The sequence below is a fragment of the Triturus cristatus genome, chromosome 5_2 (genome assembly GCF_964204655.1).
Source record: "Triturus cristatus chromosome 5_2, aTriCri1.1, whole genome shotgun sequence".
Classification (NCBI taxonomy): domain Eukaryota; kingdom Metazoa; phylum Chordata; class Amphibia; order Caudata; family Salamandridae; genus Triturus; species Triturus cristatus.
In genome coordinates, this window is record NC_140588.1 from 190,249,439 (window position 1) to 190,267,586 (window position 18,148).

General features: G+C 46.5%; 1 protein-coding gene across 2 annotated transcripts in view; it reads right to left on the reverse strand.

The window, feature by feature from the left end:
- Positions 1-18,148, reverse strand: part of LOC146822772 (cytosolic non-specific dipeptidase-like) — a 180,455-nt gene that overhangs the window by 26,627 nt on the left and 135,680 nt on the right. For both annotated transcript variants that reach the window (XM_085606960.1, XM_085606961.1), the window contains exon 11: positions 11,722-11,869. In XM_085606960.1, coding sequence (XP_085463086.1) covers positions 11,722-11,869 — 148 coding nt within the window. The remainder of the gene's footprint in view (positions 1-11,721; positions 11,870-18,148) is intronic.

Here is an 18,148-nt window from a genome sequence, read left to right on the forward strand (position 1 = left end):
CCTACGTTTACCTGCTGAGCGCCATTACTTCCTAACTGTCGAATACCCTGCTCGAACTTTTCTCATTGTTATCATCAGGGGGTAATCAACCATTTGTGTGAGAACAGGACAAGGAAAAGTGATCAGAATGCAGAAGTATGTAGATGGGTACTCAGACACACCTACCCTTCCTGTATTGGTGGCTGTCTAGAGAGAATGCACAAAGTGTAGCTGTCTCCCACCACAGGCATGTATTGGAGACATGTTGGAAGGCACACAGAAAAGGAAGAGCAGACAAATGTGCAGTTTATCCCTGGAAATGCTCTGCCGCTGAAGCCAACTAGTGGGGCAAAGAGTATAATGTTTCGTAAAGGTTATGTTGACTTCCAGGTTAAAAAGAGAAAACAAAATTGGGCAAGAAGTGCACAGACGTAAACTACATGATAGATTTTCATCACATACTGCAAATTTTCAACAACACTGAATTACCGCTTTAACGTGTTGATGTTCTAGTTACGCGGTCTGTTGGAAATGGCCCTTTTTGCAAGGTCATCCCTAAGCTTTTTGCCTTTCTCCTGGATTTTTCCTAACCTGTTTTTGTTGGCCTTATGACTCTGGACACTTTACCACTGCTGATCAGTGCTAAAGTGCATATGCTCTCCCTGTGTAAATATGACATGTGAATTGGTATCTCCATGATTGGCTTATTTGGTTTACCTGTTAGTCCCTAGTAGCGTGGCCTGTGTGTGCCCAGGGCTGGTAAACCAAATGCTGCTGGTGGGCCTGCAGCGCTGGGTTGCGCCACTCACAGAAACAGCTTGTAAAGTGTGTCTCAGACCTGCCATTGCAGAGTCTGTGTGCAGTCCAGAACTGCCATCTTGGCTGTGAAGTGCACCCACTTCCCAGCCCCTGAACCTTCCCTTGGCATCATGTAAGTCACACCTCTGGTAGGGTGCATTGTATGTGTAAGGTAGGACATGCCTTGGTGTGTGTAGCATGTCCTGGTAGTGAATTACACCCAATTTCGTTTTTCACTACTGAAAGGCTACCTGTTCTCCTTAGGCCAGAATGGGCAGTTTGACTATTACATTCTATAGTCCTAACTGACCCCAGGAACATGGTAGAAAAACGAATTTAGTATGCCTGAGCTCAGAATATTAAAATATATCTTTTAGTGAAGTTTATTTTTATATTCTGTGTTTGAAAATACCACTTTTAGAAAGTAGGTATTTTCTTGCCTAAGCCTTCCAGTGTGCTCTGCTGTTACGTGTATTGGCTGTCTGGTTCTGGAGTGACAGGGCTGGGGAATTCCGGGAGACAGGGTGAGGTGTCCCAGTGGTGAATAGAGAGATCTGCATCTAGATGGGTGGGAGGAGTTGCACCTGAGACCTGAATAGGGCTGTGCCTTCCCTCCACAATGCTGGCTCCACCTCCTCTGGTGCGTCTGATGTCTCTGCCTTGCACTCTGAAAGGAAAGAAGCAGCCTGGTAAACAAAGTGCTCCAGGACTGAGCAGAACTGGTTCTGGCTGGGTTCAGTGACTTGTGACTCTTTAGAACAAAGACTTTTGGGGTATAAATATCTGTGCTGAAACCCCTATAATTTGTATTGCTCCTGGACAACAAGAAGAACCTCTGTCCGTGTAACTGAGAGAATTTGCAGGAGCGGACTGTCCTTGTGCTTGTGTGCTGTTTCTTGGACTGACCTGCAGTGGTTACTACTGGACTTGGAAGAAGAGGAAAAGGACTTTGAAGGAACTTTTATTTTTGCTACAGCAATCACCCAAGGGCTAGAAGAGAGCTAGCCTCCTGCTGGAGTCTCAGGCACATCAGACTCCACCACCAGCCTCCTGTTTCCTCCCAGCGGGGAGTTCATCGCTTCACGACATCGCAGCGCGGATGCCGAGCGTTCGCCATTTTCATCGCATCGCATCAGGATCGTCGCTCCCTCGCGGAGCGCCATTTCTTTTAATCGCAACAAGATCGCACACGCAACAGGCTCGGCGCATCATCCTCCCTTCGCGGCAATGATTTCATCGCATCGCCGGCTTAGCGTGTAGAAGTTTGTCGCTTTGTCCTGCCCACAAATCAGCGCATCATCCTCCCTTGCAGCAAGGATTCAACACATCGCTGGTTAGCATAAGGACAATCATCGCTACAACTCCTTAGCGACATTTTGGTTGCTTTGCTGCAGAATCCAGGTATCTTGTGAGTAAAAGAGTTGCCGAGACCACTGCCTTGAACTGAACTCCTCTTTGCACATTTTGAACTATTTTTGCAGCCTTTTCAAGAGTAACCCTATTTTCTAGTATTGTGGATTTTTACTGTTATTGGTCTTGTGTTAAGTCTATATATAAAGATACTTATTTTTTATAACTACTTGTGTGGCGTCCCTTTGTAGTGTTCTTCACTGTGTTACTGTGCATGGTCATAAATGCTTCACACACTGCCTCTGAGATAAGCCTAGCTGCTCGTGCTACGATACCACAGGGTTGAGCAGGGGTTATCAAAGGGTGTAGCCCGCTTACTCTGACTTAGGAAGAAGGGTCCCTACTTGGACAGTGGCCAGCCATTGCCAACTAGAGACCCCCATTTCTAACACGGTCCTAGCTAAAAAACATTTTTGCAATAACGCACTTGAGAGATTCTATTTGATTCAAATGGGTAGCATGAGTTTTGGAAAGATGCGCAGCAAATAAGTTGCTAAGATAGGGAGAGTGCTCATTTTGATGTATGATGTCGGTTTCAAAAAATAGTTTCAGGTGTCCCATACAGAACAGGTTAGATTGGCCTACTCTCCTTTTGGTAGAAACTTGGATAGAAGCAAGGATTTCCATAATAGAAGTGAGTGGTTTTGAAGTGAAGAGTAGACGTCCAATTTGGAGTTCTTCAGAACCAAAAGGTTTTTCAATTTACAGTCAGTCATATTGTTTCAGGTTGAACTATTGTGGAACAGTGGATTTAAGAGAACTTTGAAGAAGGTTTAGGTGAGAACCAGATAAAGTGGACAGAAGAGGTAACACGATGTGTGGATGTCAAGTGGATGTGTGTCAGTTTAACAATAAGGTGTGCAGCGTTTGTTAACATAAGTGTTGTTATTTATTATTTTTCAGCGCTCTAGCGTCTTGAGTCCTGAGGAGAACCCTAAAAATAAAAGATAAGGTGTCAACTGTTTTCATCTACCAAACAAGTGCATTTCAAACTAGGCACTACTAGAGCTCAGAACCAACATAATCCTCAATTGTATTGGATTTTTTACCCTGAGCTCTGCATGGACACTGTTTGGCTTTGGGCCTTCTAATAAGGAGCTATAATCTAAAGAGAACAATGAAAGCCCCTGGGGCAGTGTATAAACCAGAACATGGGCTCGAGAAATATTTGTATCAGATTTTGTTCTGATTTTTTATGTTTTATTTGTATATATTTCATAGTGGTGTTATATTGATTCCGCCCCCCAAAAAAAGAAACTGTCTTTCTTGTTTGTTGATTAAGTTTGCTCTGTTTAATAAAAAATATTAAACTGTCTATATTTTTTTTGATAATAATGAGTAAATAAATGGTGATCATTAGAATTGAGGTATATGATCATGGATTTGAATGAATGTGTGAAGTGATATCAGTATTGGCACTAGTGAAGTTTTTTTAGTTTAAATAGTGCCTAGCCTTACTAATAAGGGCCTAACCCTGTAAGTTTATACACTTTCTAAAAGTGGCATTTCTAAAATAGTAATGTTAAATCCAACTTTAACAGTAACGAGGATTTATCATTACCATTCCAAAGATATGAAGTATAATGCAGTGACTCCTGATCAGGAATTACAGCTGAAAGTGTATTAAGGAATTCCCAATGTTAACCTATGAGAGGAGTAGGCCTCACAGCAGTGATTTTTTGTTAGCTATTTGTCACTACTAGAACATAAAAAACATAAAAGTACTTGTCCTACCTTTTACTTACACAGCAGCCTGCCCTTAGGGCTACCTAGGGCTTACGTTAAGGGTGTCTTATGTGTAATCAAAGGGGAGTATAAGGCTTGGCAAGTAGTTTTAAATGCCAAGCCAAAGTGGCAGTAAAATGCACTCACAAGCCCTGCAATGACAGGCCTGAGAGAGGTTTGAAAAGCTACTTGTGTGGGTTGCACAATAAGTGCTTTAGGCCCACTAGTAGAAAATGAATTTACGGGCCCTAGGAACATGTAGGTAACTGTACAAGGGACTTAAAGGTAATTTAAATAGGTAAATTGGGTATAAACCAATATTACCATGTTTAGGGGAGAGAACACAAGCACTTTCGCACTGTTTAGCAATGGTAAAGTGCACAGAGTCCTAAAGCCAGCAAAAAGGTCAGAAAAAAGGAGGGAGGCAGACAAAAAGTTGGGGGAAGGCCATCCTGAGGCTGTCAGCTCTAACAGCGTGCTAAAATTATGATGAATGCACTACCCTTAGGACAGCTGGGAACTTGGGCTGCCCTGGGTGCAGCGCACTCAGTGAAATATGGAGCTGCTGCTTCCAAGTCAATCTGTGTATCTCTGTGCAGGCGGCAAGCTGCCTGTATTTTAAATAGGGATCAGTGGGGGCGTGGCAAGGATGGCAGATGGGTAGGACGTGTCTGCTTGCTGCTCCTTCCTACCGCCTGGGTCCAGCCAACATAGCTTTGAGAAGCAGGCCAGGAGGGACGACAACCTTCGAGAAATCACCCCAAGCAACTCTGGCGAGTGTCTGGTATCCCTGCTGATAGAAAGGGAGACCGAAAAGGGCCTGAAATTAGCTACTGCTGGCCGGTGCGGAGACCCGTGCGGAATCGGGCGCGCATTCAACGTGGAGGCGGAGCGGCGACATCCGGCCTTAAAGCACTGAGGGCTGTAGTGCTCTGCCCCGACCTACCGGAGAATGAAGAAAGGTGCCGGGGACTGCTCGGAACCCGCCTGGCGTTGTGTGAACCCATGGAGCCAGTAACCAGAAGAGGAGAGGTAGGGGCCTAACACGTGGGAGCGTGGCCGGCCCGGAGATGCTTTCCGTGAAGCGGGCGCGTCTTGCAGTGAAACCCCCTGGGTCTTCTTGGGGTGGAGGAGAGCCGGAGCCGCGATTCCTGCACTGCGGGGGAGGTAGGTGTCATCCCCTCCCCCCATCTACAACAGCATGGGCGCCCGCCCGGTAAAGAATAGACCAGGCGCCCTGTCGCTGATCTAGATGTTATTGAGACCCGACTCACGGGATGTCGGTAACAATTAAGAGGAAGGCTCCCGGCTGGGGCGGGCTCGATCGGCTCTCAGGCCGGGGGGCAAGTGCCTGGAAGATCACCAATGCGTTCAAGGCGGCATTGGCTGAGAGAAGAGGCCTGAGGGCTGCAAGTGTGAGCAGGCCCCCAAGCGCAAGACACACATCGGAGGTTGGGAAGTTCCCGGCGGGGGACATGCGAGCTGCGACATCCGCTAGAGGCCCCGTTAGTGGCTCTGAATACACAGGCATGGGCCCTTCTCACAGGCCTCAATCCTGCACACACCCGACGCCGGGGGGCCTGAAGCCAGAGGCCCACTTGGGATACCAGCGAGGGGATGGAACTGAGGGGCTGAGTCACCCCCTCCTTTGTGGGAGCCTCGGAACCCTCTCTGCCCTGAAGGGTCTGAAACCAGAATTGGACTTGCGGGCAGGATGGCTGTGTGTGTGCTCTCGGTGGGGCTCCTCTTCATCCCTCTTCGGCCTGGGGCAAGGAGCCCTCAATACTCACAGAGCAGAGCGGAAGGGCCTGGTTTATTGAGAGGCAACCTGGGTCCCGATGTGAACAGAGTCCGCCGAGGTTCTGGGCGGCTATTCAGAGTCCACTAAGCAGGCCAAGACCTAGGCAGGAAAGCTGTCCCGACACTCCCCTCACAGGCCACAAGTGTTCTACATCACATAGCCAGCGGTCCTACCTGGACCTTGTATTCCGGACTAAGGAGGGGCAGACAAGCGCACACACCTTCTTTAAGCTGTAGTTGTCCCAGAGAGGAGACCCAGAAGTCTGTTCAAACCTGGGGTTCCACACACCGAGCTGGCGAGAGAGACCAACTAACTGGACCCCATCTCTGTGGTCAGCAGAATACACAAAACTTTGAGAGCGAGAGGACTCAAACGGAAGCGTCCCACGGGACACGGGTGGACCCTCTACAGGAAGCGCGTCTTTTCCCCACTCACCTTAGTCACTCTAGAACCTTCCTCCAAAATGGCTACAGGGAAAAATAAGAAGTAACGCTCTGTAAAAGACCTACTCCTTAAACCTGGCTCAGGCAACATGGACACAGCATCATCCCAGCCTGGAGGCGCTGCGTGCCTGGAGGGGTGAGAAGTAGAAGCTCCAGTAATGCGTGCATTCATGGAGACACTGTTTGCCTCTCTGAAAAAAGATCTCCACTCAGTAAAAAAGGAACTGGCGCAAGAAATCCGAGAGATACGGAGGAAACTGGAGTCAGTAGGTGACAGAGTGGACACTTTAGAAACGCAGTCTTCAGCTTCAGATGTGGAAATTCACCAACTCCAGCAGAAAGTCCTCTTCCTACAAGATCAGCACCTTGATCTCCAGGCACACGCGGAGGACTTGGAAAATCGCTCCTGCCAGAATAACATCCGTATCCGGGCGGTCCCCTGGGGAGCAGGGGAGTCGGACATATGTTGTAGATCTTTTCCTCTTCCTCCTGGGCGACCCGCTGGATCAACAAATCAAATTGGACCGTACACATAGGGTAGGTCCAGCAAGAGCAGCGCCGGCCCCACCTCCAGATATCCTCACCTGCGTCCATGACATCCAGCAACTTGCTGTTGAAACTGCTTGCTCAGTTATATTTCAATAAAAAGATTTAATCCATAAATAGGTATCAGAGATACCACTACAGTTGTGTGCAGTGAGTGACTACACCCGTTTGCAAGGGGATAGCTGGGGAGCCCATGGGACCCCGATTGCTTCCTCCGGAAGGCTGCCCTCAGGGGGGCGCATTGACAGCGCAGCACCTCTAAAAGGGACTGTTTGTCTCTGTGCCCACGTCCATAATACGGTTGGGGCGCACAGACAATGTGATTTCCTCATTTGCATTGGGCCATGCCCCATACAAATGACGGAACGCCCTCTCAAGATAGCGCTGCCGCTACATGTGAGCCACGACTAATAGTGTTACAGGAGAGGCCCCACAAGTGTGTGTAACCCCTACTGTAATACTGTAGTGCCCTGGTGGTGCAGAAAACTGTTGCTCACACCTGTTGGATCCCCGGGGTACTATGCATTATACAGCCCCACCTAACCTACAACTGTCATAGATTTCCAACAGCACTTTGTGGAGCCAAATCTGTACACCAAACACATTTTATCGAAATACAGTTCTAACTTTTGAAAGCGAGGCTTTGTAAATCAGGATCTCTGTCTCTAATTAGAGAATAACACTTGTCAGGCGTATTCCTCGTCGATACAGATACATGATCAAACAAGCACATACAGCTGTTCCCTTCTAACCGGGACACTGGGTACTCTGTCTGCGATGGGAAGTTGACCTCTTAAGCCTCGTAGGCACACAAAGGAGACAAGGACCAGCAGTCAAGGCAAAGGGTTAAAGGAGGTGGTGGAATGATGAGGTGGGGTCCAGTAACACACCACGATCACCACTTCAATAAAAGTTACAGCTCACAATAGGGCAGTCATACAATACAATACAACATTAAAACCTGGACCCCGTCCATCAAAAACAACACACTACTTGTGCTGACTAACGGATCAAGAACTCTGGAGTGATCCTGGAAAGGAGGAAGCACACCTCTATTTTAATACAGCTACTGAAAAGATGGAATGTTTCAAGCAATATTCACAAACCTAAACCTTTTGAGATCATTAGCCATTTGTAAATACAACACTGTAAAATGCGTGTCTGCAATCGTTCTACGAAAACTTAGGGCCTCATCTACTAGAAAATGAGGCAACGCGGCACTGTAAGCCATTGAGCTGCACCGTGCTGCATCATTTGAAAGCACGAGTGTGTCGTATTAACAACAATACAACTCGTCCCTGTGTTTTCCCTTCGCTGGCGCACAATTGGCTGCCATGCACCAGCGCAGGCACCCTTGCGTCATTTGGCAAGGGAGCCTGTGCTGAGGAGAAGAATGTTTTATTGCAGGAACGGACACCTTCCTGCACAAAAACATTAATTAATGGCATTTTCCTTTTAAGAGGAAACAATGAGGCAAAATAAAAGTATTTCTCCTCGTTGCGCCATTCAGGGAGCCATAGGATTCTGTTGTAAATCTTAGAATGCGTCAAGTTCCATGGATGTGTTGTGGGTTACACCCACAGCAACACCCATGGAACGCCCCTTTCACGCAGAGTAATGCGCGAAAGGGACCGATATTTACAAAGCCATGAAAAGTCACGCAGGGTTACTTTAGGTGGCATTGTAAATATGGGCAAGCCCATTGCGCCACCGGTGCGTCAAGAAAAGTGATGCACTGGCGGTGCAATGGGCTTGCAAATAATCCCCATGGACTACAACCTGAAACAAAGACCAAGCAGTGGCAGTAAACTGCAAAGGAAAGGATCAGTGTCTTGGAGTTTGGGATAGTGAGTTACTGGGTCCAGGGAGACTATTCTGTCTTCTGGGTTTGGTGTAAGTTCCTTAAAGTGGGGCTGTCGCATGACGTAGGGGCCCTAGAAACTCTGGGTAGTGGCTACTCACTGAGGTAAGAAGAACTTTTAAAAAGAAGAGAGGCAGAATGCAGTCTGACCCATAACAACGGGGGAAATCCCACTAATACATAGGCCACTTATTTTGGCTAGCTTAGAAGAAGACTGCCTTCAAGACGGTCACCAAAGCAGCAGCGTCTACGAAGAACAGCAAATAATGCCAGTGCATGGAGGAATTTAGCTCTCCAGGCAGAGCTACCACTCAGCTCACCTGCACTTGAGAATGTCATTTCTTGGTGCAGTCACCATGCAGCCTCCGGTGAGGGCTAGGGAGGGCTTTAAGGAGCTGGGTCGGTATCTCTGGGTTCATTGACAGGGCCGGACTGGCCGTAGCGGGCACCGGGCAATCCCCGGTGCGCCGCACAGGTGGGGGCTGGTTTTGGGCCCCTGGGGGCCGGTTTTGTTACAGGGCCGTTTTTAAAATAGGCCCTGTATCAATAACGGCCGAAAACCTGCCCTGGCAAAGAGCTCGGCGGGGTTGGGGGGGGTATGGGGTTGTGCGACCGAGCACTTTGCCAGGGCCGGTTTTGGTTCCCAGTCCGGCCCTGTTCATTGAGATGGCTGTGGGGTGCCCTCCAGCAAGGTCAGTGTCAACATCGGGCTGACCAGCAAGGCCTTCTCTCTTGCTCCTACCCAGAAGGCAATGGGCAGCACTTAGGTCTATATTACCACAAGTGATATTCAAAGGAATAAAGTGGCGCTCCAGCTTCTATTTCTGGTGGGCAATTGCCAACTGTCAGTCGGTCTTTAAATCTTTTACAGTTTGAAACTCCAGCCAGCGAGGCTGTAGTGGGGATTTCTGCCTCAGAGTGGCTTCTGGTAAGACATCCAGTTTCAAACAAAACCGCTCGGTTGGGGGTGGGTGAACGAGAGGGAGAGGACCTTCGTCGATTGCATCCTCCCAGTCACTATGCTCTTCCAACATAAAAGGGCAGGACACCCTTTCCTCTCTTCCCAGAATGCACTGTGGTAGCCACGGCCTAAAAGCAGCTGGCCATGTCGACTCTAGGGGTCTGCTCTAGCAGGAAACCCTGTGTATTCTCTCCAAACATTTCCTGGAAACAAAAGGGGAGCAGGAGGAAGAAATAGAGATTGACTGCCCTATATTCCATCTTGCATCAACAATTTTAAAGCCAAAAAAGCGGAGATAAAAATATCGCCTTATTAACAAAAGGGTGCTAACATGCATTAGCGCATGTTAGCCCCCTTTTACCCAACGCCTCCCTTTGCATGTCTAATGAGATGCAAAGTGGGCATCACTCGGCAGGACAACCTTGTAAATATCGCTGATGTGCACATCGCAATATTTATAAGGCTGCCAACGCATTTTAGCAGATGTTAGTTTTGGGCGAAAACCGCTGTTTTCGCCGCAAAGTAACATCTGCTAAAATGCAGACTTAGGCATACCTATTATGGGGGTGGATTGTGCTGATACGACCCTGTGGGTCGTATCAGCAAGGTTATCGCTGTTTTGCAGGGAACATCGCTGGAAAACCAGCGATTTTCCCTGCAAAACGGCGATCTCCTCGTTATCGCTGGTAATTATATCGCCCTGGGGAAACACGTTGTAAATAACGCGCTAACAGGGCAATATAATCAAGCGATAGATGGCGATAAATAGAAAAGCGCTAAGCGCGCTTTGCGTCTATTTATCGCCGTCCTTATAGATATGCCCCTCGGACATTCTCATTCAGCTAAGAGAAAAGCCCAAAAAGGTGCAACAAAGGTAAGTCTCTCCTGTGTGCACATGTTCTGATGTTCACAATCACGAGTGAAAAACAGAGGCACACAATGTTTACAAACATTTTAAGCACTTAAAAACTATCATGAAGAGCACTCCTTCAACCCCAGGCTACTGGAATTACAAAGGTGAGTAGGCCAACTAACATGGAGTTAGGAGGGGTTTCTCTCTGTGGCACTGCAGAGTGGGGAGATCAATCAAGGATCTCCCTATCTCAGGGTACATCAAAATGTATTCCAGAGAGCATTAAATTTACAGTTTGAATGGTCACGCAGTATTAGGGGCACCATACAAAGTTATGCCTATAATAAGACAATAAAACCAGCAGGGGAACAAAGACAAAATGACAGGGATGCATATGTGATTGGTGGACCTTTGGTCTTATAGTAGTTTAATAGTTTAGATAGATTTTCAATGAGCAGGTTGAAATGCAAGATTATTCTGCAGCAAGTGCCTGCTTTGGTTTTAGTAGAATTATTGATACTAACCAACAACCATACACAACCAATCAATGGTTATCCCGGAACCCTATAAAAAGGATCCATAGATCAAGGATGCACTTAAAAGTCATAGTATAGCCGGGCAGCCTACTGCCAAGGACTAAACCGGTTGTTAAAGGTCCTGATCCCAAGTTGGCTTGGTCAAATGATGGGATTTTAGCAACCGGTATAGCCTGAGGCAAAAGGGCTATAAGGCTATTAGAACATTCCACTCAAAGGGGCTGATTCACAGAACTAACTTAAGACAAAATCCTAAACGTACTACTTTTGGTATTCACAGATGTTAGGATTTTGTCTTAAGTTTGTCTTAAGACAGACTTAAGACAGACTTAAGACAGACTTAATACAAACTTAAGACAAAGTTAAGACAAAATCCTAACCTCAGTCTGTCTTAAGTCTGTCTTAAGTCTGTCTTAAGTTTGTCTTAAGTCTGTCTTAAGTTTGTCTTAAGTCTGTCATAAGTCTTAAGTCTGTCTTAAGTTTGTCTTAAGTCTGTCTTAAGTCTGTCTTAAGTTTGTCTTAAGACAAACTTAAGACAAAATCCTAACTTCTGTGAATACCAAAAGTAGTAAATTTAGGATTTTGTCTTAAGTTAGTTATGTGAATTGGGCCCAAGAGTGTAAAATGTTCAAAATTAAAAATAACCACTGCATTGTTTTCAGTAGAGCTCCCACCATTCCATTGTTCAAATAATGGATTAAGGCACCATACGAAGGCTGCTACACATAAAAATAACACTCTATGTTTTCACAACTGATCTATATAAACCTTCTAATGAGAAATGGAGGCATGCCAAGGTGGCCCATACCTGCTGATTTTCTCATTTTGGCCATGGAGAGCATCATCAGCCCCTCCAATGCCTAATAGCATCACATACTTCCCAGTCAGGTCTTGAAAGGTTCTAGTGATTGGAACGGTTGCCCCACTTCGGATCATGTCCGCATCCACTCCGTAAGCTGCAGATAGTCAAAAGACAGATTACACTTTTCCAGACATATTTCCTCTAAAACAAAGTTGTCCACTACTACCGAGAATGTATCTTATTGCAGGTTATGAACAGCAATTAATGTGCATTTATTTCTAGAAAAACATTAGTAAAATACTATTTAGGATACTCTTCGAAACATGAGAATACTGAAATTCAAAAACTACATTATGGAGCACAGAAAGATAAATAGAGAGAGAACGGTGGAGAAAGAGGTTGGAGAGCTAGAGAGAAAAAGAGAAGCAGAGAGAAAATAGAGAGAAAGAGAGAAGCAGAGAGGGAATACATAGAAAGAGAGATGCAGCGAGAGAAAGCCTGACAGGCAAAAGCAGTGTAAGAAAACAAGACTTTTTGTAGATCTCCCCCCACGTTTTGCCCCTATTTGGACGACTTGATGCTGGTTTTCGACTCTGACAGTACAAGGAAGCCTGCCTACCAGGCTCCAGTGCCAGTGCTCTCTCCCAAATGTGACATGTGTAATTGGCATCCCCAATTGATAGAGACCAACCTCCCTTATAAGTCCCTGGTAGGTGGTACAGGGGCGGCACCTCCATTTGAGCAGAGGAGCGTTGCCTCACTTAAAAATCACCCCTAAGCCCACAGATAAAAAATAAAATGGCAATTTATTACCATTTTATTTTTTATCTTCCCGTCCTGAACCGAGCGTCAGGATGGGGGAGGGGCAGGAGGGTGGGCAGTATAAGCACTTTTCAAAGTTGGCATGTCCCTTTGGCCGGCTGTCTTGTGATGGCCTGCCGTACAAGCACACTTTGAAACCTCTAACCCAGCTGTCTTAAGACTGATGGGTTAGAATCAGTGCAGGCCAACAGCGCGCTGTGGAGCACCGAGTGAGGTCACTCCCTCCATTCAGGGCACTGCTCTCACAGCATGAGGTCTGGAGTAGGAGGTCCTGTCATAAGCTAAGTTTATTTTAAATATAGTTTACGTTTATTTAAGCTCACACACCGGCCCGCCCCCCTCACAGCTGCCACTGAAGTGGTACTGTGGTAATCAGGGCATGGGTGGTAAGGTGTTACTCAGGGTCAACAGCACTGGTTGTGCCACCCTGAGTGACCCAGGTAAACAGATGACAGCAGGCCTGCCATTGCAGACTGTAGGAACAGTGACACTGCTCCATTTCGACTGTGTCCTCGCCATGTGTGACGGGGTAACTGCAGTGCTTTTAAGTCTATGTCAGTCACCCCTAGAGAAGGTCTCGTGCCCAAGAGGCAGGGTGCAGTATATTAATAGTGTAGATATTTGTCTCTATAGTGACTTTACCATTCAAGTACACTATAAGTGATAGGTGGTCCATAAGATAACATGGGACTTGCAGCCAGGCGGACCCAGGTAGCTAGCTACCTTATGGTACCACCTACATATTTTGAGTTTGGTATCAAACAACATGCCTTCTCTACCCTGACTCGAATTTGGAGTCAATGGAAGGCTGGCATGCACCCAGGTGGCTACTTAGTGGTTGCCCATCTGGTTACCTCTAGCTGACATGTGCTTTGGCTGGCAGGCCCAGGTTTTTCTGCACCAGTTGCCACCAAAACAGGCTTCTGCCCTCCTGCCAGGCAGAGTGAGCACTCAGAGGAGTCAGAAGAAAGGCTTGGGCAGGAAGGAGCTCACACCTCCCTCCTCCCAAGTGGGCTAGTGAAGTGACACATCAGAGCGGTGAGCTTCAAAGACTGCCCCGCCTCTGATATGCATCTGGGCTCTCCTCCTGTGTAGGACACAGCCCTCTTATTGCCCCAGGTGTGCTTGGACCCCAGCAAGGCGGTAAATCAGGTATGCAGGAGGTGTAAAGTTAAATAGTGTAGTGCATTATGGGAATTGTTGTCTAGCTTTCATCAACATTTCAAGCCGCTACCGCACTCCCCTGAACTTCCAGATGCCAAAATTATTTTTGTTACTTTTATCGCTACCAGGGTATGCTGGCACCAGTCTGGTAATTGAACCCTTAACTCAATGCTGCATTAGGAGGGCATTGCACAACACCTGCAACTAAAGTACGCAATGACCCCACTCTTGTGATTTTGCATCCCCTTTCTGTCAGCACCATCTCAGTGGGAAAGGTAACTTTACAGCGGGTCTCTTTTTTGGACCATTGACAGACATGAAAACCACTGCACCCTGGCTCCACGGGCCAGGTTAAATGTAACTGACTGTTGGGTCGTGGCCCTAGAACCCCCACCACCTCTATCCTGCGAGTGTAGACTGCAACTCGACCCCCTAAGTGACCGACTATTAATAGTAGTTTTTACCATTGACTGTGATGTTAAATGACAGCTTAGTGCACTTATTTTCCATTGCTTTGAAATTTCATAACTCTGTTTATGTGTGTGCTCAAAAGTTTGTTTTGGTGTCTAAATTTACATAAAATAAGAGCTATTTTTATAAATTGGCGTTGGATTTTTATTGAGTTGCCTCAATTAATTATGAACAATACTGGAACTGTAAAATGCTTAACAGATATTTCCCCAGTAAAGTCTGACTGCTCTTTGCCACACTACCATGACGTAGCTAATGATTTATTGTTGTGAATTCAAGGATCATCTTTGAGACATTGTGATAATATTGCATGGTAAGGTTATCCAACCATATGGCATAATAGTCCACTTAATTCCACATAATATTCCACTTTCCTACAGGCAATATTGGAGCAGTGTTACAAGACAATACAATATAGCCTTATAGCCTGCCCATAGTGGGCTACACTGGCCATTAGTGGCCCGCTCCAGCATTAAAGGCCCAAGCCGAAGACAATGGCCTTTAACATAGGAGCGGGACTTTAAAGCTGGTATGGCACAGCTATGGAGGCTAAAAGGCTTTTAGAACATTTATATTTATTTATTTAGAGTTTTATATAGCGCAAACATGACCCACGAAGGTATCAGAGCATTTTACTCATGAACAGGGTGAGAGAAAACAAGCAAAGCAGACAATGATAAGCAATAATAACAGTCAAAGTAACAGTACATGAAGCAGTGGTACGCGGGCAGGGTGAAAAACTACCTCTAGTCCCACATAAAGAAACATAACAAGCTATGGTACAGAGCGACAAATCGTAAGTATAGTCAGTGTGAATTGTCAAAGTCGATGAGCAGAGGTCCTGTGCCCTAAAGCAGGTATTTGTTCATTAATAACAATTGCACTTGTTTTTTTAAAGAAGCTAGTGAAGGATTAACTTGGATTTCAGAAGGTAGGTAATTCCGTATTCTTGGGGCAGCACCAGAGAACGGCCAATTATAAGTTTTCTTCTTCTTAAATTTCTGTGGCTTCAGTAGTAAGGAGGAAGTGCTTTTTGAGGATCTATCCCTGCCAGATAGCTCCCGTTTTTGTGCAATGTACCTCAGGGTGTTGGAGTGTAAGGCTTTGTGTGTCATGCAGGCAATTTATAGTTGAATTCTTGCCTCAAGAGGGAGCCAGGTTAGAGATTTCAGATCTGGTGTGATGTGGTTGCGTTCAAATCAAATAATGAACCAAGCAGCTGAGTTAAAGGAGGCCCTAAGGGGGGCCCTTTTTGATTTTGGAAGGCCCGTAAGGGTTATATATCCATAGTCCAGCCTGGAGATTACTAGCATTAGAGGGCTCCATGAGGTGTTTATTTACAGCAACAGCTGTGAATGACTAACATTGGAATGTTGGAGCCCTGGGCATCTACCTGCCATTAGAAGCCCGGAGCACTCCATCATTTTCAATGGCTCTCCCAATATTCCAGTGTTCTAATATAGTCGTATGGTCTGCTGCTAAGGGCTATATCAGTTGTTAAAGTCCCTGAACAGGCGATATAGGCTTGATCCGGAAGCAAGGGCCTATAGCGAGGATGAGGGCCTTTAACAACTGGTATAGACCGAGGCAGAAACGCTATAAGGCAATTCAAACATTCCATCTGCTGAGGGTAGAATGTTCTAAACTTAACCGTAAAAAATAGAGAGACAAACAATGGACTGGAGCTGAAGACCTATACCAACTTATATTGGCCCGGCACCTTTCCAGTGTGTTTAATGGAGCACTCAACATTCTGATGTTCTAATATAGCCTAATAGCCCACCTTAGCGGGCTATATCGGCCATTAAAGGCCTGCTTCAGCATTAACCCCTTCAGTGCCCATGACGAGATGGTCTCGTCATGGGCCGCGGTTGCGCTGTGCCCATGACGAGACCATCTCGTCATGAACTCCGCCCGCTAATAGAAAGCCCGGCACAGGGCGGGGAAAGGGCGGGGCACAGAAGGGGTTAAAGCCCAAGCGGAAGGCAAGTACCTTTAACAAGAGAGTGGGCCTTTAATGGTCGGTATAGCCCAGCTGCGGCAGGCTATAAGGCTATTTGAACATTCCGCCACTAGAGAGCATAATGTTCTAACAAATAAAACAAAGGCCTCATTGAGCCCAAGGGTATTTAAATCCCCTCGGACTCCATGAGGCTTTTGTTAACAGGAACAACTGTGAACAACAAACATTGGAATGTTGAAACGCAGGACTTTTACCAGCCATTAGAAGCCCAAAGCACTCCATTGTCTTCAATGGAGCGCCCAACATTCTAACTTTGTCATTTTTTAATATAACCAATTCTGTCATTCAGACTCTGTTCTGATCGGCATTTGGAGAAACTGAGTTGGTCGTAGCCGATTTGTAAAGGTTTATGGACCGGGTTTCCAACCGATGCATTACGATGTCGGATTCGGACAGCCTTTCCGAATCAGTTTGTCTGACACGGATCGGCTGTTGAGATCTGACTTTGTGGGCCCATAGCAGGCCCCCCTTCACCTAGAGACCTCCGGTTGGGGCCCTTGGGGGTACCCATGGGCCCCCTCTTCCTAACCATGCACGGTGTGGCAGGCACCAAGGAGTGCCCGCCACAAGGTGCAAGGTTTTACACAACCACCCCTTTTTACAATGGGAGCCTGTGTTTTGTAGGTCAGAACACAGGCTCCCATTGAAGTCAATGGGAGTCTGACCGAATGGTGTTCGGAAACATCGTAATCAGTCGGTCAGACTCCCCGAATCTGATTTGGTCAGAAATGATTCTGAGAAAGAGTCGGTCTGGATGCTTTCCGACAGACATTGTAATTGACCCCTTAGAATGCGTGGCTGCTGAGCTGGAAGTAATTGTAAGGCATCATGTGTAGCAACAATCATCTACATTCACTCAATCTGCACTTGTATTTGCTTGAGAGAAGGCTTCACTATATAAAGAGTTCAGTAGGTCTGAGACAGTGTCGCGTAGACCAATGAAAGATCCCTGCAGGAGTCAGTGGTGTAGCAAGGCTGCAAAAATCCCTACTGCAAAGGAGGAAAATGGCTTCCATACCCTGGTTTGAGAGTATAAACAAAGCAACTAATTGCGGTCAAGTGAGCCCCTCACACCACTGGGCAACGGTGCCACTGCACCTGCTGCACTATGGATAGGTATCTTGATACAAAGGATATGGTGTATCATGCAGTATGCATGTGCGCGAAGGAGTTTGATAGCATCCGTGCCCTGCATCAAGCCTAGTGGTTCAGTGGTGTGGATGACCCAAGTGTCAGGTTTGTCCAGACAGCCTATTGAGTAAATAAGGGGACCTGGCAATGTTTCGGAGCACTTTAGTTTCACTACCACTAATGCACGGTTGAGAAGATGTATACTGTGGTCAGTAATAATTTTTTTTTTCTTTCAGCTCATGGGTGTCAGGCCTTTGTCGGGGCAATGCAGGATCTCCTACAGCTGTGCTCTGTGTTTATATGTGCAGGAAGGCATCAATAAGTCTTACCATTAAGAACTGTTTGTAACAATACTCCTGTGGACATAAAAGCAAAATAACCTAATGTATGGTATGTCCATAATAAACCAACACCGGCTAGGCGAATTGTACTTATTTTTTAAAAGTGTTGCTTCTACTCCATGGGCCTTATCTAATAGAAAGTGACTCAGCTCCACACTGCAAGCCATTTGGCTGCACCGCACTGAGTCACTTTCAAAGCACAAGGATGCAACATATTTACAATAATATGTTGCATCCCTACGCTTTCCCCTGCGCTGGCGCACAATTGGCTGCCATGCACCAACGCAGGCACCCTTGCAACATAATGTAAGGGTGTCTGCGTTTCAGGGGTGATTGTTTTTGTGCAGGAAGGGACATTTCTCCTTGTTGCGCCTCCCTATGCTTCCCCTGGGGAGGCATAGCATTCTGACGCAATCCCAGGTTTATGAAAGGTGGTAAATCTGGGAATGCGCCAGTAGCCATGGGTGTTGCATGGGAACAC